The 20,934-nt window shown below is 44.6% G+C and overlaps 1 protein-coding gene across 1 annotated transcript in view; it reads left to right on the plus strand.

The window, feature by feature from the left end:
• SMPD3 (sphingomyelin phosphodiesterase 3) overlaps nucleotides 1-20,934 on the plus strand; it is a 266,077-nt gene that overhangs the window by 236,401 nt on the left and 8,742 nt on the right. Inside the window, exons 5-8 of the mRNA XM_020989278.2 lie at nucleotides 7,808-7,883; nucleotides 15,260-15,415; nucleotides 17,504-17,593; nucleotides 18,243-18,306. Coding sequence (XP_020844937.1) covers nucleotides 7,808-7,883; nucleotides 15,260-15,415; nucleotides 17,504-17,593; nucleotides 18,243-18,306 — 386 coding nt within the window. The remainder of the gene's footprint in view (nucleotides 1-7,807; nucleotides 7,884-15,259; nucleotides 15,416-17,503; nucleotides 17,594-18,242; nucleotides 18,307-20,934) is intronic.

Raw genomic sequence — 20,934 nt, forward strand, 5'->3', positions numbered from 1 at the left:
ATACATTCTGATGGAAAATTCAACATATACATAAATAGGTGTATACAAGATATACGCAGAGTAGACGGAAGATAATGTGAGAGGTGAAGGCTGGGTGGCTGGAAAGGGTCTCCTGCAGAAGGTGGCATTTGAGCTGAGTCTTGAAGGAAGGCAATTATTCTAAGAGATGACTAAGAGGAGAGAAAGCATGCTAGGCACAGAGGACAGCCAATACAAAGGCACAGAGATGGGGGTGGAACATCTTGGGTGAGGACCACCAAGTAGACCCATGTGGCTGGACCACAGTGTGTGGGAGGAAGAAGATGTAAGAGGACTGGAAAGACAGGAAGGCGCTAGGTTGTAAAAAACTTTCAATGTCAAACACTAGAGTTTACATCTGATCCCAGAGGTAAAAAGGAGCCAGGGAAGTTGGAGGGCAGGATAGGGGAAAGATGCAAACAGAAGTTGCCCTTGTTATAAAATCCAGTGTTTCTTTCTCTCCTCTTCGTTTCTCATCTCCTTTTTCTGCTGAATAGACTTCAGACATCTTCTGCTTCCATACTGCTTCTTCCTGTCGGGGTCTTCTGCAGCCACCCTTGTTCCTTTAGGTCCCACCATGGTCACTGGTCCCCTGGAAGAAGAAGGTTCCTTCCTATTTACGACCCCCCCCCATTTCTGGCCACGACCATCAGGCTATCCTGCTCTGACCTTGCAGATGTCGGCCTTTCCTTTATTGTGAGTCTCAATGGCTTTGAGACCTTCTAAGTCCTATCCTGTCACCTCTGTCCTATTCAGTTTGTTGGAAGTATATTCATAGACCAACTGCTAAGACTGACTGGTTCTACCCTATCCCCAAGTAAGGATCCTTCACCTATTGTTCTCAGCTTAGTCCCTCAAGTGGCCGTGTGGCCTCAGTCATGGGTCACTGCGGTCTTTCCCTGGAACTTTTCATCACATGAAAACTCCCTCTCTCATCCTGTTTCAAAGCCCAAGCTCCCTTTTGGAACTCCCAGCTCTGAGCTCATTTGTAAAGCAGAGATGTTTGACATGGATACACACCCTGAGCCCCATAAATGGTCAGGCCCTTCCCAGCTTATAATACTAGGGCCATTTATTTCCACAGAGTTCTTTCTGATGATTCATTCATCAATGTATACCCCCAAAAGAGTGGGCTTCATCTTGCATAATCCAGGTCTTTCTAAGGAAAGGAAGTGGAAGGGAAGGAAAAGAGGAAGGAAACAAGCATTTCCTAAGCACCTACTATGTGCTAAGCACTCTGCTAAGTGCTTTACAGATATTATCTCATCCCATCTGCACAACCCTATGAGACAGAAGCTATTAAGATCCCCAGTTTACAGTTGAGGAAACTGAGACAGACAGAGGTTAAGTGACTTACCCAAGGCCACACAGCTAGTAAGTGTCTGATGCCCTCTTTGAACTAAGGTCTTCCTAACTCCAGGGCTATCACTCCATCCACTATGCCACCTAGCTGCCTCAAAAGAATGGCAGAGGGGCAGCTAGGTGACACAGTGGATAGAGCACCAGCCCTGAAGTCAGGAGGAACTGAATTCAAATCCGGCCTCAGATCAAACACTTGACATGTACTAGCTGTGTGACCCTGGGCAAGTCACTTAACCCCAATTGCCTAAAAAAAAAAAAAAGAATGGCAGAGGCAGAGATGATGTCTTATATAAGATTATGATCTCTTCCAACTGCTAGTAAAATATTATGGATACAACAGGCACTTAACAAACATTTGTTAACTTAAATCCAACTAAAGTTCAAAATATCAACTATGCTCTAAAAGTACAGTAGGAGACAGTTCCCAAAAAGGGATTTTATCACACCACTCTAGCCTCCAATTCCATCCAAAATGCCCTCACACTTGACTGAATGTACACGAAGAGTTGCCACCACTTCTACTCATTTGTGCCCTGTCTGGTCTTTAGATCCATTTCACTTTGGTCCTCAGTACTGTGATCAGCCTTGCTGGTGAATGGTTCAGCACCGATGCCACATAAATGAGGTGCTGCTCTCCCTGAGTTTTTACTAGAATTGGCCTTTCTGTGGAAAATCTAATATAAAAGTAATCCTGTAGGGGAAGAGGACAGGTGTTTATTGCATCTTTTTCAACCCAACTGGGAGACATAGAGTTACTTGTAGGTACCATGTATGTGTTGAATGGACTGGCAGGATGGATGCTGGAGTGCATAAGTTATGGTAATAGCCTCCTTATAACACTATGAACACCTAGTAGGAAAAACTGTGCTGTGTCATTATTTAACCTCTCCCCACCCCTCATCTGTGCTATCTCAGAGCACCTCTGAAACACTGCCCTCTTCTAGGGACTCCTCTTGACAGAAAACATTAGTCCCTTTCCATGGGCTGATTTACCTGTAAGGGACACATACCTGTATACATCAGTGGGTCTAGGATCTCATCAATGTGGGAACTCCTCTCAGACAGTATACATCACACCCTACCCATTCCCTCCTATGTGAGTCTTGTCCACGGCCTTCCACAAATCATCCACAGGAGATCTACCCAGCATGCTAAAGGCTTTCTTCTCGGGTTTAAAAAAAAAAATCTACTTCAGAATGTGAGGCTGAGGGGCAGCTAGGTGGCGCAGTGGATAGAGCACCGGCCCTTAAGTCAGGAGGACCTGAGTTAAAATCTGGCCTCAGACCAAACACTTGACACGTACTAGCTGTGTGACCCTGGGCAAGTCACTTAACCCCAACTGCCTAAAAATTAAAAAGAGAAAAGAAAAAAACAGAATGTGAGCTGTCTAATAGGAATCCCATTTACTGCCCTGTCTTTGATACTGGATTTCCATTGAAATCTGCAGTTCTATCTAATTAATTATTAGAAGTTCAGTCACTGTAAAAGACTGGGCTATGGAACCCAGATGTGTTTTAAGAGAGATACTCCATCGTTGGCTGCTTGGGACAGCTCACTCTCCCATGTCTAGAAAATTCCAGAATTAGGGTTACTTTGGAACCATGAAGTTCTATCATTTGGAGGCAAAGCACTTGTTGACTTATCAGTAAGAAGGTGTGCTATACATATGGTACATGAAGGGCACCTGAAACGGTGGTTTAGTTCAAGCTAATCTGCCACGAAAAGTCCAACTTATAACAAACATGGCACAGACCACCTACTCTAATTGTCAGTGTCACCAGCTGAAAAGCAGTAATTTAAGGCTTCAATTTAAGGTAACAAACATTGGCTTGCACCAATTATATGCAAGACACTGTGTTGGAAGCTGTGGAGACAAAGGTCATATAAGATGGGGTCTGCCCTAAAGGACCTTACAATCTAACAGGGGAAATTTGATGAAGAGTAGGACATGAGAAATGCCAAGAGAATAAGGCCAAGAGCAAAATACCATGCCAGGCATGTACAAAGACCTGAGCAAAGGCACCAAGATAAAAGAGGAGGTCCGTCCCTAAATCCACTAAAATCCTGCAGTTTTACGACATAAGGACAACAATAATTAGGGATTTCCACAAGAATTCTTAGAATTGGAGGATTTTAAGTTAAAGTACTTAAATTAGATGATTAAAAGAAAGAAAATGAAAGGGAGATAGGAAGGGAAGGCCACTAAAACAGAGAGCTCTTCTAGGAGTTTGGCTGTGAAGAAGAGGAAAGATACAGGGTAATAATAGCTTTAGGAGGCATGGTAGGTTCTGCTAAAGGGCTAGTAAGGAAGGAAAAGATCTGAGAATCTTTGTAGGCAGCAGGGAAGGCGCCAATGGAAAGAGCATTTAGAAATTAGTGGGAGAAAGGGATGATTAAAAGGCCAACTCCTAGGGCAGGCAGGAAGGAGAAGATAGGGTTGTTACTGGCAGGAAACTCCCAAATTGAGTCAAAAGAGGAAGGAAGAGATGATGGAGGGAGGGATTTGAGATGTTGAACTGGGAAGAAGAGGGAGCATAACATTGGCTTGGTAACATTCTAAGCTTATCTTGTGATGTTGTATGTTATGTTAATCTGCATTTATCCCCTATCAGTCTATAAGATTCAAGAGGGAAAATGATGTCTCATTTAAACTTTCAGTCTCCTTCCGTACCAAGCACAGTTCTCTGCATATTGTGGGTAAATAAATGTGTGTTAAATGAAAAAAAAAAAAAGATTTTGTAGCTGTATTTTGGTTAAAAGTTTAATTTAAACTGACTCAGTCTGATAATTTCTAATGGAACTCATAATTATGATCATTAGCTTTTATTTAATTATGTTTTAGATCCATGACGGAAAACATAGTCTCCTTTGTAATACAAGGATATTGAAATTCATTTTCATAACCCAGCACTTTTCCCATTACTTGATGTAATGGCAGAGAACTATTTTTCCACTGAGGGAAGGTCCTTGAGCCATGGGGAAAAATCCATAAATAGCCATGTTAAGCAAAAAAAATCATTCCATTTCATATTTTGGTGTTTTTTGAGGGGAGATACAGTTTGAGAGAGATAGAAATATAAAAACATTTGTCTCATTTAGTTTTTAAACAAAAACAATGAACACAAGCCTTTCAATTAATAGGACAAACACCTATATAATATGTAATATAATGAGAGCCTATTAACAGAAAGAGATAGAGGTGGGAGGTAGAAAAAGCCAGAAGGAAGGCCAAGACCTCCACAAAGAAAGGGAAAGCAATACCATGGGCTAGCTATTAAAGAAATTTTGGTGAAGCAATACCTCCATCTTGTGGCCTTTCTGGTCCTACCACAAATAAAGGTATATGATATTCCCATGGCCCATGAAATTGAGCTGAAGGTCAGATCTGGCCTTCAAACCATTTTTCCTACACACCTGATGTGGAGGGCAAACTGTTCACGCTAGCTCATGCATGTTCCCGACACCAGCTCCTAATGCCTGTCCCTCATGTGTGTCTGTATTAAAGATGAGAAGCAAGAACTGACAAAGGATGGCTGCAAATGAAAGCAAAACCATATTGGGGGAAAAAAGGATGACGTTCGCAGCTAGAAGGAAATTAGTAGGATTAGCAAAACAATCTTAAGCAAATCACTTACAATTTGGCTACTGTGCAGGATGGCCAATTATCAGCTATCCTGTGGATGGAAAATTCTTGGAATATTTGCAAACTGAATCCCAAATAAGCTGATCCAAATTCTGTCTTAACTAAAATTCAATCTCTCTACCACGTGGACATCCAGCGGTCAAGTCAACAAGCATTTATTAAGTGCCTACTACATACCAAGCACTATGCTAAGCCCTGAGGACACAAAGAAAGGGGAAAACCGGTTCCTGTCCCTAAAGCAGATTGCCATGTCATGGAAACAAACAACTCTGTACAAACAAGATAGAATCCGGGTAAATTGGGGGCTAACTCAGAGAGAAGACACTAGCATCCAGCGGGACTAGAAAAGGCTTCTTGCAGAAGACGAGATTTTATCTGAGATGCGAAGGAAACCAGACAAGCCAAGGAGGTGAGGAGCGTTCCAGGCATGATGGACAAGCAGTGAAAACGCCTAGAGTCAGAAGACGGATTGTCTGGGGCAGCTAGGTGGCCCAGTGGATAGAGCTCCAGCCTTGGAATCAGAACGACCTGAGTTCAAATCCGACATCAGACACTTGACACTTACTAGCTATGTGACCTGGGGCAACTCATTTAACCCCCACTGCCTCACCAAAAAGCAGGGGGGGGAATGGATTATGCTGTGCAAGGAGCATCTAGGAGGCCAACACAGCTGAATAGTAGAGTCTATGAAGGGTAGGAAAAGTGTAAGGACACTGGAAGGGTAGGAAAGTGAGGGTTTATGAAGGGCTCTAAAGACCAGGCTCATACCGTCATCTCTGTGCCTGCATCTTTTCTTATGCATAGGTGGGTATCATTTTCTCATTTGCTCGAAACCCCTAAGGTTTCTTCACCAGGGAGAATTTCTTTGAGAGGAAAATTCCACCAAGGAGAAATCAGTGAGAGTCTGAAGAAGAAGGTGCCAAGAATTAGGAGCAGTAGAGGGCAGGAGGTAGGGCCTGGAGATTACCAAACTCTCCACTAAGGTGACCTTGAGTTGCATTAGGAGAGGCAGAGCATCCAGGACTCGGGAGTTTGTTCTACTGTCCTCTGTCTCCAGACCATACCTGGAGCACTGTGTTTAATTCCAGGTCTCAGGGAAGGAAGCCAAGTTGGTGAGGGTCTCAAGACCATGCCAAATGAGGATCAGTTAAAGAAAGCGGGGACGTATAGCCTAGAGAAAAGTGGACTTAGGAAGTACATGATAGCTCTCTCCAAAGGCAGCTCTCTACCTCCAAAGGTAGCCCCTTCCATTTTGGTCCCAGCACTGTGAGGAAGTTTATCCTGACACATAACCTCCACCAACATTTCTCAGTTTTGCCCTCTGCAGCTAAGTGGAACAAGTATTGTCCCTCCTTCCACAAGACAGATGTTTAAGTACTTAAAGCTGGTTATCATGTCTCCCTCTGGTGCCAGCACAGTGCCTGGCACACAGCAGGCACTTAATAAATGCTTGTTGCCTGACTGATTCCCACTCTGAGATTCCATAATTCTGAATTGCCCCCAAAAAGGTGAAGAGTTTCTCCTGGCACACCATGACAAATAAGTAACCACTTAAATTATCTATGTGTGGCCCCATTTCTTGATGTCATTTCTCAAGACTTCTAACAACAATACAATAAATAAAGTATATAATGTTGGCTGCTTATTACTATAAAATTGCATTAAAAAGCACCTCATTGTTCTACAGATTCTCATATTTCAGGTGATAGCATACTTCACTTTGTATATAAAGGTATGTGGTACATTCACACTATAACTGAAAAACTCATGACACAGGTGGTAGTCTAGATGCTCACACCAGGGCTGGGAGTGCTCTGCTATACTTTTGAACACCATTTGTGAGGAGATGGAACAAAGATGAAAGTTGGGGTGGAAAGGACCCAGGAGTTTTAGCATACTACAAGGTTAATATGAGTCAATGGGTGTAATGTTATAACTGAAAAAACAAAGGCTATCTCTGGCTTCCTTAGAAAGATGAGACCCAGATCAAAGGGTCTACCCATTCACTCCTTTGGTCAGACCATATCTGCAGCATTATGTACCATATTTTAGGAAGGAAATCAATAAATGGAGAGCAACCAAGACGGTGAAGAGAGTAGAAGTTATGCCATGTTCACTGAAGAAACTGGGGATATGGGAGGAAATCTGGTCTGAGGAAGAGAAACTTGTTAGGGATCATGATAGCTGCCTTCAAATATCTGAAGGATTGTAATGTGGGGAAAGGCTTATTTTGTTTGGCCCCAGAAGAAAGAATTAGGATTAATGGATAGAAAATACAAGAAGGCAGATTTAGGTACAAATTTAAGGAAAAACTTTCTAATTAATAGAGTGGTCCAAAAGCAGAACCACCAATCTCAGGAAGTAGTGAGTTCCTCATCACTTGAGGTTTTCAAATATAGGTTACATGACCACTTGTCGGAAATATAGAGGCAATTCATGCATCACACAAAGCACTGTATTAGTGGGCCTCTAAGACCACGTCCCTCTCTGAGATACATTATTTTCAGATATTTTTAGTCTACCCTGGCCTTTGGGACCTATTAATGAGATATTTTCCATTTTCTGCAGTGGGTACTGGAAGCTAGAGAGAAATAATTGTTACTATTGATTCTTTACTTCTCCCTAACACACAAGCAAATGTAGTTAGAGGAATGTGTCATAGTTTGTGCTAATTCGCCATTTTAACAATTCTGTGCTGGATATCTATGACCCAGGAAATATCTGGCAACTCACTGTTTCTACCATCTAATTAATTATGTCCACTTCCCCTTCCTTTCTTCTCAGGTACAAGTGGGAAGTACACCTCAGGACCAAAGAATCGTGGGATATATTTCCTGCACCCACTTGCAAGCTGAAGGAGGTATGGAATTACTTATTCCTTAATTCTTAGGTTTGTAATGCAGGCAACACTTTACTGAACAGAGAGAGAGGACTACCCCCACCTACTTCCATCAGGGCGCAGGGAACAAGAGCAAAATAACTCGTGCACTCCAACACACAAAAATAGCATTGAAAAATACCCTCCCACCTTGTGGGAAGCAAGACAATTGTACCTTGTCATGTAATCAAGCACTTACATACACCGCCCTCCCTCCTCCCAGACCCCAGCTAATCAGAGCATGGGCAAAGCAGAAGGCTGCATAGTGTCTCAAACTGCAAAGAACATGGTAGTGCCTCCATTATCAAAGTAACTCCCTAAAAGCTCTCCACCCCAAAGAACAAGGCAGACAAGGAAGCTTTCACTTCCCACGCTCGTCTGCCCATTGTTCTAGGAGACAGCTGTCACGATTCCAAGGTTACCCAGAAAATGTTGCTCTTCCTTGCAGAAAGCAGAATTGCTGAGATTCTAGGATACCGCCATGTTGGCATATGGTATACAGTCACAGTGACACTTGGTGTATGGCATATGATGCTCCAGTCAGAAGTCTATGGGACAGAGAGATAGAGCTGAAAGGGTCCACCAGAGAATTCGTGTTTCCAGTACTAGGGCAGGAACCACAAAAACCATCTCATACACAAAGCTCTGTCACCATTCTCAGTAAAGACCGCTTCACTTTCTATTTGGTTTTCATTCCCCCTACAAGAAGCCATGAATTGATCCTTGCTTCAAGAATATTCTTAAGTGGGGGCAGCTAGGTGGTGCAGTGGATAGAACACAGGCTCTAAAGTTGGGAGAACCGGAGTTCAAATCCAGCCTCAGACCAAACACTTGACATTTACTAGCTGTGTGACCCTGGGCAAGTCACTTAACCCCAATTGCCTTAAAAAAAAAAAAGAATATTCTTAAGTGGCACTGAACACAACAGTAACCAGGGACCATGACCATGAAGCTGGTATATTTGTGGTATATTTGTATATTTGTACACGAAGCTAGGGAGGATGTTGAATACACTGGAATACAGAATCAGCATCCCAAAAGAATCAGCATTCAGTCCATTGTATCATACTGCCTCCTCTCGGCAGTCATAAAACTGTCACCTGCATTCTTCCCTTAAATTTTGCCATTTAAAATTTAAATACTTACAACAGTTTAGATGTGCCCAGAAGATAATCAAAAAACCCAAAAGATCAGTTACGTCTATGTAATGACTATATAGTTATAAATAAAAATTTCACAGAACTCCATCCTAAAAAGAAAAATCCCCATTATACAGGAAAACATCAGAAGACCTAAGGTGGAGGCCATCCTCTGCTACTTACTACCTGAAAGTAAAGCACTTTCCATCAGTTTCCTGCCCTCTAAAATGAAGGGTGTTGGGCCCGGATGGTCTCCATAGGCCCTTCCATTCTAAATCCTTTGACCCAAATGAGAATCAGGGACCCGTAACAAAGGCCACCATGACAGGAAATGGGGTTGGAGTGGCCTTGCTCTTTGGAGCTTGGTGGAAAAGTCCTTGCTCAGAGTGAGCCTGCTAGAAGAACCAGCAGCTGGAGCTGGTCCAAATTCTTGGCCTGGCTTCTGGCTGCCAATTGCAGCATAAATTGTTAGCAAGCTTATGCTCTGTTTAAAAATATTGTTTGCTCTGTTTAAAAATATTTCCACTACTTCAGCTACTACTCTATCCAAAGCCAGATATGTGCTGGGCTTTGTTTGGGGAAATTATACACTCCCAGAGACAACTTTCAGTTTAATGTGTAGGTGAGTTAAATGAACCACAGTAAAGTCCCTACAGTGAAGACCTAACAAGTGTTAGGTCAACGCAGAGTTGGCTTGGGGCTGGTGGGGAAGATGTCGGGTTGTTATTTTTTTTCCAGTGGATTTAGTTCTCCAGAGCACTCTGGTACTTGTAGCTACTTGGGGACTTGGGCAGTGAAGTCATTAATTTGCTGTCAAAAACAAGGTTTTGAGCAGCTTCTAAACCATCACCAGTTTTGAAAACACAGACCTTGCCCATTTTGGGCAAGACACAGACTCACTTTCAAAATTCATCTGCAGACATCCTGGGATCTGGTGGGAGGGATGACAGCACCTGAACCCTCCCAGGAGGTACAAGGAGATTGCCCAACACTGCCACCACTGGTCTTGGCATCAGAGCTGCCCTCCTTGAGGCATCTTACAAAGCCACGAACCATTCACAGAGCACACTTAGATTCATCTTGTCCAAGGCAGTGAAGGTCTATTTTTAGACCTGCTTTTTAACACTTAGATAACCTCAAGTGTTGCTGTTGATGCATGAGGCCCAGTAAAGAAAAGATGCCATGCGGGACAAAATCAGAAATTGCTTACAGTATTTCAGTGGTATCATTTCCCTTCCATTTTAAATTGTATTCAGCCCTAGAACTGTAGTGATTCTCCTCCCCAACTTGGTGCTATGGCTTTTAAGGAATAATAAGATTGTTAATACTCACGAAAGTATCACATTTGGTTTCATTTCATAAACTAGGAAGTTTATCTAGAGCCAGAACAAAAACCCTTGATTATGTAGACTGGGTTCAATCTTGGCAGCACCCCACCAATTATTCTTTCTAGCTCAGACCCATACCCAGAGTTTTCTAGAAATATCAGAATGTAACTCGTGTCTAGGTCCCTACAGAAAACACAAAAGGGTCCTCAGACTAACAATGCATCAACTGTAGGACAGGTTCTATCTACCCTAACAAAAAAAAAAACCACAAAACATTAAGCTCTCACACTTTATCCCATAACTTGCCAAGAAAATCCTCTTTCTCTCTCAGGTACACTCTGACCTTTTCTAGGGACCTATCCTGCCCTTTATATTCATAGCACTATGAGTAGCCTCCAAAAAGGAGTGTGACCCTGGGCAAGTCACTTAACCCCAATTGCCTGTCTATTCTTCTGATGAACCTCATCTTCCCCAGAGGACACAGCCAGCCCTTCAGAAATACAGAAACATGTGGAGGTTGAAAACCTCGCCACTAGGGGAAATACCCAGGTGATTACTAGAGAATCAACCCCTTTCCACTGGACCTTCACAATGCATAGAACTAAAAGAAGCCAACGTCCATATTTAGGTCTCCGTCTTGTGGTTCTGTCCCTTATTACTTCTCAGCTCCTGATCTTACTTCACCTTGAAACTCAGTTTCCCCAAGAACACCTCTCTCTCCAAGACGTTTGGTCCAGAAACTCCTCCTCTCCTTGAGCAATGTGGCTCTTTCTCTCAAGGGGCCATGATTCCCTGGAGAAGCCCTGCAGATATACAAGGGTCCCTTCCAGGGAACAAAATTTGAGTTCCTGTAGGCCCTCTTTTATCTGCCTCTGCCTCCCCACCACCCCGTATCTCTCTCTCTCCCTCCCTTCCCTATTTGATCTTTTATTTATTTATTTTACCTATGAGCCACACTTTCTTTTTTTCTAATTTGTTTTATTTTCCCCCAACTACATGTTAAAACAATTTTTAATGTTTGCTTTTTTAAAGTTTTATCTGCATCTCTTAGGTCTAGTATCTCTATTTCTCTAGTTTCCCTTTATAAAAGCCTCATAGGTGTATCCCAAGTACTCTGAAACTAGTCATGTATTGATCAGTATGAGGTCAATGGATCCTGACGCCCTGGGTAAGGAGAATTCACGGCCCACCAAGAAGACATCACCAATGCCAGACCAAAGTATAAAATGTGGCAGGATGGATGTTTGTCCTTGTGTGGCGGGATATCTTCAATGCCAGAACAAAGGTCTCACCCTTTAACCCTGTTAACATTGACCAAGTTCCTCCTGGGACACCTTCTACCTATTTTTGAAGGCTAGCTTGGCTGGGAAATGGAGTACGTGGAGTGAAAGCAAGGGGGCATCTGCTGTCAAGGACTAGCTCAAGACCTTGTCTTCCTTTCTGAACCACTTCTCCATAACCCACCTCTAGCCTTTTATTCCTTGTATACAGAAGGTTCAATGGTTCAATCTCGGCTCAGGTTCTGAAATCACCTCCGGGTCCTTTGCTCTTGGTGTGGCACACCAGAGGGACCTGGGAAGGTAGGATGGGAACACAGAGCCAGGAGTCAAGCTGTACCTTAGATCACTTGGATATCTTTGTATTTCTTTCATGCTCTCTCTGGAGACAGCAGCACCAATTCCCCAGCTACTCATCTTTTAGAAAGCATCTGGTTTTCACTCCAGCTGTTGCAAAATGCCTACATCTCTGCTTCTTTCTATGCCTGCAGAGTTGGTCTGACAGCAATGCTTCACATATGCCTTTTCAGGAGCTATGCACACAGGCTCGTCACTTCCAGAGTGGGCTCTAGGCTGCCTGCATTTCAGTTTCAGGGTTCCTTTGACAATCATGGGTTCTGGCTCCAAGTCCCTTGCCTCACCAGCTTTATGGTGATGCTACAGGGATGGTATGGAAATACTTGTCTGAGGCTCCTCTCTTCACTGGCCAGTGGCCCTTGTCAACTCCAGCCTTTAAGAGGGTGTAAGAAGGGCTCTACTTTAGACTGCCTAGAAGCCCCTCTCAAAACTAACCAGAGACTTGGTTCTTCAGGGGATACAACATCACCTGGATGTTGGGGATTATAACTAGGTCCAGATTAGTGTGAATAATAAACCCCAGATCCCATTGAGGGATCTAATTATTTGTATTCCCACTTCATATTTCCATCGGGCTGTAACCAATTACCACGTTTTATATAATTATAACTTTGAATAGTATGAATTTGAATATATGGGACCACTTCATGGGATTACTCATTTACATTAATTAGGACCTAGCCATAGCCTTTTTCCTAGGTTCCTTTCCTACAGAAGTTAATAGCATGTACCGAAAAAAATATATTGTGTCTACATCAACAGTCCATCTACAAAAGTAGGTTGTGCATCAGTATAAAACAGTACCATTCAACTCCAGACTACTTATATGACCTTAAAATGAATGTGTAAATGCTAGCTATTATTTAGTTATTATCATCAAAAACAAAAGTGAAAGACCTGCTCATTTTTCATAGCCTTTATGAAAACAGTGCCTGATGTCCACACTGGAGGAATTAATCTTATTATTATTTTTTTTGTTTTGTTTTGTTTTAGGCAATTGGGGTTAAGTGACTTGCCCAGGGTCACACAGCTAGTACATGTCAAGTGTTTGGTGTGAGGCTGGATTTGAACTCAGGTGCTTCTGACTTCGGGGCCGGTGCTCTATCCACTGCGCCATCTAGCTGCCCCTTAATCTTATTATTTCTGTGATGTGAGGAGAGCCACCTTTCTTTCCACTGCCCCAAATACTATGAGCAACATAGCCTATGTGGTCATGTGAAGTATCTTCACGTTGTCCTAATTTTCAAAAAAAAGAAAGGAAGTGAATGGAATCTGCAGACTATAAGCCAGTGAGCTAGATTTCAATTCCTGACAAAATTCTAGATCATGTTACTACAGGGAGAGTTGGTGAACATCTAGAAAAGGAAGCAGTGATCACAAAGACCTGGCATGATTTCATCAAGAACAGATCATGCTGGATAGAGCACCAGCCCTGAAGTCAGGAGTTCTTGAGTTGAAATCCAGCCTCAGACCAAACACTTGACATTTACTATCTGTGTGACCCTGGGCAGTCACTTAACCCCAACTGCCTTAAAAAAAAAATAGATCGTGCCAGGCTAACCTTGTTTTTGACAGGGTTATTAGATCTGGGGAACCCTATAGATAGATGGATTTTATCAATGCATTTGACAACTCCTCTCATTATTCTTTTGGAAAAGTCCAAAGGACATGAGCCAGACAAGAGCACAGTTAGGTAGACTTGAAACTGGAATGGTCATTAATAAGTCAACGTCTACTTGGAAGGAGGTCTCTAATGACGTGTCCCAGGGATCTATCCTACTTAACATGTTTACCAATAACTTGGATAAAGGTAGAGATCACAAGCTTATCAAATATACAACAGACACAAAACTGGGAGGGATTGTTAATACACTGAGTGACAGTGTCAGGATCCAAAACTATTTCAACAGGTCAGGACATTGTGCTAGATCAAATAAGATGAAATTTAATTCTGATAAATATAAAGTGTTACATTTGGGGTTTAAAAAAATCTATGTCGGGGGGCAGCTAGGTGGCACAGTGGATAGAGTGCCGGCCCTGAAGTCAGGAGGACCTGAGTTCAAATCTGGCCTCAGACAAATAACACTTACTAGCTGTGTGACCCTGGGCAAGTCATTAACCCCACTGCTTAGCCAAAAAAAGAAAAAAGAAAAGAAAAATACATCATAAGTAGGGCATATAGGAGCCATACTTACATAGTACTTTATCTAAAACTAAGAAAAAAATTGGGGGGCAGGTCTTAGTGGACTGCAGTCTCAATATGTGTCAACAGTATGATATGAAATCCAAGAAAGGTAATAGGACCTCAGTCTATATTGAGAGGCCTGGTGATGAGGCAGCCATCCTCCTAGACACCGCCCTGATCAGACTGACCACATCTGAGTGTCACATTTTACGAAGGACTTTGATAAACTGGAATATCCAGTTTATCCAGAGGAGGAGAGACAGCCAGGGTAGCAAAAGGCCTCAAGATTACATCCTGTGAGAATGATTCTACGATGTTTGATGGGGAGAAGAGCAGACTTAATGGTGGTGGCTTAGGGATCCCCAGCCTCTACCTAGGGAGTCAATTCTTCTGGATTTTCCAAATCCTCATAAGCACCAAAGATGAGGGGAATGGTTAGAAGGCATTCGAAATTCACCAAGCAGCCCACAGAGGTGAAGGGAGGCAGGGAGGAGGAGACCCAGTGTTCATTCCTACCCTTTGCAGGAAAACTGGTTAGCTCCAACTCCCTACCAAATGCTGGGAAGTTTGGAGGCCTGGCAGCAGAACTTGGACCAGTTTGTTGCCATGCGAGCTACACAGCTTAAAGAGAACCACTATCTCATAGCTGACTGAATAAGAACTCCTGCTATTCTGCTAACTATCTTCTTGTCCTGGGGCAATGGATAGTGATGAGTCCTGAGCAGACCACAGCGCTGGCACGTGCATCTCTCTTTCCTTTTGGGGAACTGAACGGACTTCCCCTCGAAGGCAAGCTGGATTCTCTGCTCCTTCTCCAGAGCCCAAGCACAATTCTTATGGGCTTTTGGGAGATGTCCTTAAAAAAAACAAAAAAAATGTACTTCTTTCCTGGAATAGTATCTCTGAAGGAAAGACCCTCAATCTGTAAGTGGGGAGCAGGTTAGAGATGGAAACCACAAGGGCGGTTCTTAGAGAGCTGAGGTGGGATCTGGGCACTCGTAGGCAGGTACCAGCCTCCTTGACTGTGAGACAGGTGGCCCACATTTTCCTTTCGGTTCTTCTTCCCATCTAGAAGACAGCACCATTCGATGTGAACAACTGAATCAGCTTCAGGATTGGCTGGCTGATTTCCGAAAATCTACCTCCTCCTCCAGCACAGCCAATCCCGAGGAACTAGTGGCATTCGACGTGCTTTGCGGAGACTTCAACTTTGACAACTGCTCTTCTGGTGAGAAAGCTTTTTCTCTCTCTTCCTCCTCTGATCCTATGAAACCGAACCTCGATCTTGGAGGCCTCATTCTGCCTCTGACATTCACTTCTTAGGGGACTTGGGGCACATCATATTATTGCCCTGGGTCACAGTTTCTTCATCCATAAGATGAAGAGCTTAGGATCTGAGGTCCCAGCTGGAATGCTGCGACTACCCCCCTTACCCTAGCCCCTGCTGACATGTCCTCAGTCATCCTCACCCCAAGCGGTGCCTCCCACGATCAGGGCTGGGAAGCACCTTGTTAGCAAGACCAGAAAGAGCAGATACTCTGAGGTTTCATCCACTACCATTTTCAACCAACACTGCCTGCTATAGAAACTGCCCAGATCTGGGGCCTGGGGTCTCCACTCATTGATTCTCTGAGCCCAGTTGCTGCTACCATGATGCTCTGGAGGTACCAGTTTCCAGCCCAGAGAGTAGAATTGGGCCAGGCTAGCTTCTGGTATCATCTGTCAGGGAACCAACCAGCCCCAGGCTCAGTAGGATCCCAGACTAGACATTAGGACCCTAGCCTTTAAGAAACAAGTGATACACCTAATTTTCTTTTTAAAAATTGGGGGGGGGGGCATCTAGGTGGCACAGTGGATAGAGCACCGGCCCTGGAGTCAGGAGAACCTGAGTTCAAATCCGGCCTCAGACACATAACACTCGCTAGCTGTGTGACCCTGGGCAAGCCACTTAACCCCACTGCCTAGACAAAAAATCAAAATAAAAAACTGAGTGGAAAGAAAGGTGGCTCTCCTCACATCACAGAAATAATAAGATTAAGGGGCAGCTAGGTGGCGCGGTGGATAGAGCACTGGCCCCGAAGTCAGAAGCACCTGAGTTCAAATCCAGCCTCACACCAAACACTTGACATGTACTAGCTGTGTGACCCTGGGCAAGTCACTTAACCCCAATTGCCTAAAACAAAACAAAAAAAATAATAATAATAAGATTAATTCCTCCAGTGTGGACATCAGGCACTGTTTTCATAAAGGCTATGAAAAATGAGCAGGTCTTTCACTTTTGTTTTTGATGATAATAACTAAATAATAGCTAGCATTTACACATTTATGCATTTATGGTCTGCAAAGCATTCTGTACATGTCCTCTTCTTTTATCCTCACAATAACCCTGTGAGACGGCTACTATTACAAGAACCATTTTACGGATAAGGGACTTGCCCAAGATCACACGGCCAACAGGGGTTTGAGGCAGGATTTGAACTCAGATTTCCTGACTCAGGACTATGCACTGTGCCACGTAGCTGCCTCTATGCAGACGTCACTAGCGGACAACACGTCTTCTAGTGGACAGATAGATCCTTCCCTCTTCTAGACAAACACACCAAGCCTGAAGCTGAAATCCCAGGGCACGGGCACCAAGGAGAGGGGAGGGAGCAGAGAGGATGGAGAAAGCCTAAAGCCAGGCCCTCCTGGGCCTTCACATGAAAGCTGTCCTGAGACAGCGTAAGTGATAGCTTTAAGGGTCAGTCCTTCATGAACCCAGGAGGTGACCCAAGGCCAGGTGGGGCAAACAGAGCCCACTATCCTTGGGCAGGGGAGAATTAGAGGCCGGGGGTAAAGGAGACTTTGAAAAGAACCTTTATTGAGGTACTCACGTCCCCTTCACTCTTTCAGGGCAGGGTCTCATCTTGTACCCTTGGTTCTTCCCTCAGTGTCAAAGCCTGCCTCGCACAGAGCATTTTTGTGAGGTAACGCCTATGTGTAGAGTCAGAGAGTCCAGAAGCATCTCGTACCAGGCACCGGGGCAGAGCTACAACTGCTTACTTAAATCTTGTCCATTCAAGATTAAAAGGCATCTTCCAAGGAGGATACTGGGGCCTCCATGAGTAGCCACTGGCAGCCTGGATGGCAGTTTCCCTGTCCCTCTGTGGGCAAGACCCTCACCCCTGCCAGGGTGCCAGTCTCTGCCCTGAGAGAAGAACTGCTCCTGAAAGCCTGTTGGGTAGGGCCAAAGCAGGGGGAGATGGGGGCCCTTGGCATTCCTGGATTTTCACTTTGCTTGGAAACAGTCCTGACTAATTTCTTCTTCTCTTTTCAGATGACAAGCTGGTACAACAGCACTCCCTGTTTACACACTACAAGGACCCCTGCCGCGTTGGACCAGGGGAGGATAAGCCGTGGGCAATCGGTAAGGCCTCCCCTCCCGCTTCCCAGGGGACTGCATGGTCTCTGCTGCATGATCGAGGTGGCCCCTGCAGAGCCATGGGGCATGGCCGGAGAAACATAACCAGCCAGGTGCTTGTTGGTGTGGGTTCTTACTATGTGAACCACAAGTAGTCCTGACTCAGAAGCCAGGGCATGTATAAGCTGCCATGAACTTTCCAAGACAGACCACAGACTCGTAGAACGATGAGACATGAATGACAGACTGCTCCCCTTCCACTAGCCGAAGGGCCCCTCCTTTACTGCCCTTTCCACCCACTTTCCTTGGGAAAAAAAACAAATGTGCCAGTCCATTTCCTGACAACAGCAGAGGGGACAGCAGAAGTACTGGGGGGAAGGAAGAGGGAAAGGGTCTCTTTCACACCTGATAAAAGAAGCCAGCCATGGTGTCCCCCTCCAGATTGCTCTTCCTTCCGCTCCCTTCAGAAACAGGGAAGGGTCTACAGCAGGAGCCATCCCCCTGGACCACTTTACCCACGCTGCAGTGCTGGGAAGGGGGTGTATGCCTGGGCAGGCAGAGGCACACATAGGGCAGCTCAGCCATGGGATGTCAACTTCAACCACTACATGTGATTCTCTTTAATTCTTGCTCTCGTGTCCTCTTGGTTTCTCAGGTACTTTTTTAAAACAAGATCACCTCCATGATGAAGAGGTGTGCACCCCAGACAATCTGCAAAAGTAAGCTGCTTTACCCTGGTGTTTTCCCTTTAGCAGATAAAAAATCTGGTCTGGGTCATGACCCCAAGGAAATATCAATCAGAGAGGCATCAGGGCAGAACAGAAAGACAGCTGGCTTTGGAGTCCAGTCCAATCTGTCACTTATTACCTGTGTGACCTTGGGAAAGTCACTTCCCAGTTCTGGGCCTCAGTTTACAAGGTGGCCTCTGAAGTCCTCTATAACTTCATAAGAGCCATGATCTTATTTTGGGGGTTGAGGGGGAGGGTCAATGATAGCTCTATGGATGGCCACAGCATATATTCAGAAGAAGAAAGTAAAGTTTTACTAGATTATTATGTCAAAGGCAGAAAAGAATCCAAAACAGGCCTGTATAGTAAAATGGAAAGTGGATCTGGAGTCAAAGAACCAAATCCAGGCTTGGTTACTACCCTTCTCTGGGACCCTGGGCAATCACATCTTCACTTCTCTGGCCTCAGTTTCTTCATTTGCAAATGGGAGAGGTAAGGGTGGGGACTGGAAGAAATAATCTCTACAGCCCCTTCCAGCTCTACACACACACACACACACACACACACACACACCCCTGTCCTGGAAGGCACATACCTGGGAGCCTGGGTTTCTTCAAGGTGTTCACATCTGCTTATTCCCATAAAACAATGGCGCCCAACGCTCAGATCAGCCTTTAGCGCGCCCTGCTGAGCAGGTCCTTCTTCACACGGCCCCTCCGTTGCTCCTCCACCCTTCTCTGTGCATCTAGTGAACAGTCCCTTGTGTGAATGAAGGGTTGCTCTAGCCTGGGGAGGGCCCCAGCTTAGAGGACAAGCTCCTGCTTGGCTAAGGAGCAGACTCTGGTTCTCCACCTTCATGATCCTTGATTATCATCATCATGATCCTTTTCCACGCCCAGGCTAATCAAACCTTTTTCACAAAGGGCTTCCCTCATTACAAAGAACATACAAATGGATTTCTTGGCTAGAATCTGACCTTTTCACTAACATGCCCCAGTCGCACTCATTTCCTCACAAAGGGAACTGAACTTGCTAGGAACCATTCATTCAGTCAATCAACAAGAATTTATTAAGTGCTTACTTCGCGATAGGCTCTGCACTAACAAAGATCCTGAAAACGGGAGGCTGGAAGGGAGGGTGCTCCGGGCATGGCAGACAAGAGATGTGGTGTTATGTGCAAGGACAGCTAGCCCGCCAGCGTATCCAGATAGGAGAGTGCACAGAGGGGAACAAGATGTCAGAAGCTCGGGAAAGGAGGAAGAGCTGCACGTGCCAAAGTAATGGGGAGCCACCAGGGTTTATTGAGTAGGGGGATTATATGGTCAGATCTATGCTTTAGGAAAATCCCCTTGATAGGTAAAGGGAAGATGAATTACAGTTACAGACCAAAGATAGGGAGCCCAAACAGAAAGCTCTGAGGCCAGACAGGTGTGTGGTGATAAGGCTAGTGGCTAGGGTGAGTGTAGAAAATGGGGTGTTTGCAAGAGACGTTGTAGAGAAAGGGAATTCCAAGATATGGCAACTGCCTGGGGATGTGGAATGGACAAGAAAGGAGTCAAGGCTCACCTGGGAACCTGGGAAGGATGGTGGTGTCTTGTACAGCAATAAGGAAGTTCAGAAGAAAGAAGGGTTTGGGCTGGGGAGAGAGAGAACGAGCTCTGATCTGAATATGTTGAGTTTGAGATGTCTCAAAATGTCCAACAGAAAGTTGGTGATGCAGAACTGAAGACTGAGAAGGAGACTAGCAAGGGATAGGCAGGTCTGGTAATCACCTGCATAGAGATGGTCACTGAACCCACAGAAGCTAATGAGAGAGAGAGAGAGAGAGAGAGAGAGAGAGAGAGTGAGAGAGAGAAGAGAGAGAGAGAGAGAGAGAGAGAGAGAAACAGAGAGAGAAAGAAACAGTGAGAGAGAGAAAAACAGAGAGAGAGAAAGAGAGAGAGAGAGAGAGAGAGAGAGAGAGAGAGAGAAGAGAGAGAAACAGAGAGAAAGAGACAGGAAGACAGAGAGAGACAGAGAGACAAAGAATAGGAAGAGGGGAGGAAAGGAGAGGGCCCAGGATAGAGCTTTGGGAAACACTCAGAGTTAGTGGGTGAATATCCAGCAAAAGAGACTGGAAAGGAACAGTTGGACAGGTAGGAGAACCAGGAAAGGGCAGAATCACAAAAACTCAGAAAAGAGAGAATATTCAAGAAGAGACAGGGTCAACAGTGCCAAATGCATTCAACAAACATTTATTAAATACCTGCTGCTTCTACAGCCCTGGGCTCCATGCTAGGAGAAATACAAAGCTGAGAGAAAATGTAGTTTTGACTCATGGAGCTTACAGTCTAACAGAAGTATGAGACACACAGACAGATGGAGTTCCCAATATTCCCTTCCTAGGGCACACAGAGGTATTAGCCATTAGACCAACAGCTGAGGCAATGGCCCTAGCAGCATGGAAGGCCTTGCACTTGTCGCTGGAGTTCACAATGTGGGAAAATCCAGGGCCCTTGGGGAAACCGAGTAATCTGGGGTGCTTCGTTCCCTGTCCAGCTGGGGGTTGTGCATGGAACAAAGGAGAAAAGCCATCAGGTGAAAGAGGATGCTGCTCCCTACAGATGTTTCCCCTGCAGA

This window comes from Phascolarctos cinereus, unplaced genomic scaffold, assembly GCF_003287225.1.
Source record: "Phascolarctos cinereus isolate Bilbo 61053 unplaced genomic scaffold, phaCin_HiC Scaffold_2;HRSCAF=192, whole genome shotgun sequence".
Lineage (NCBI taxonomy): Eukaryota > Metazoa > Chordata > Mammalia > Diprotodontia > Phascolarctidae > Phascolarctos > Phascolarctos cinereus.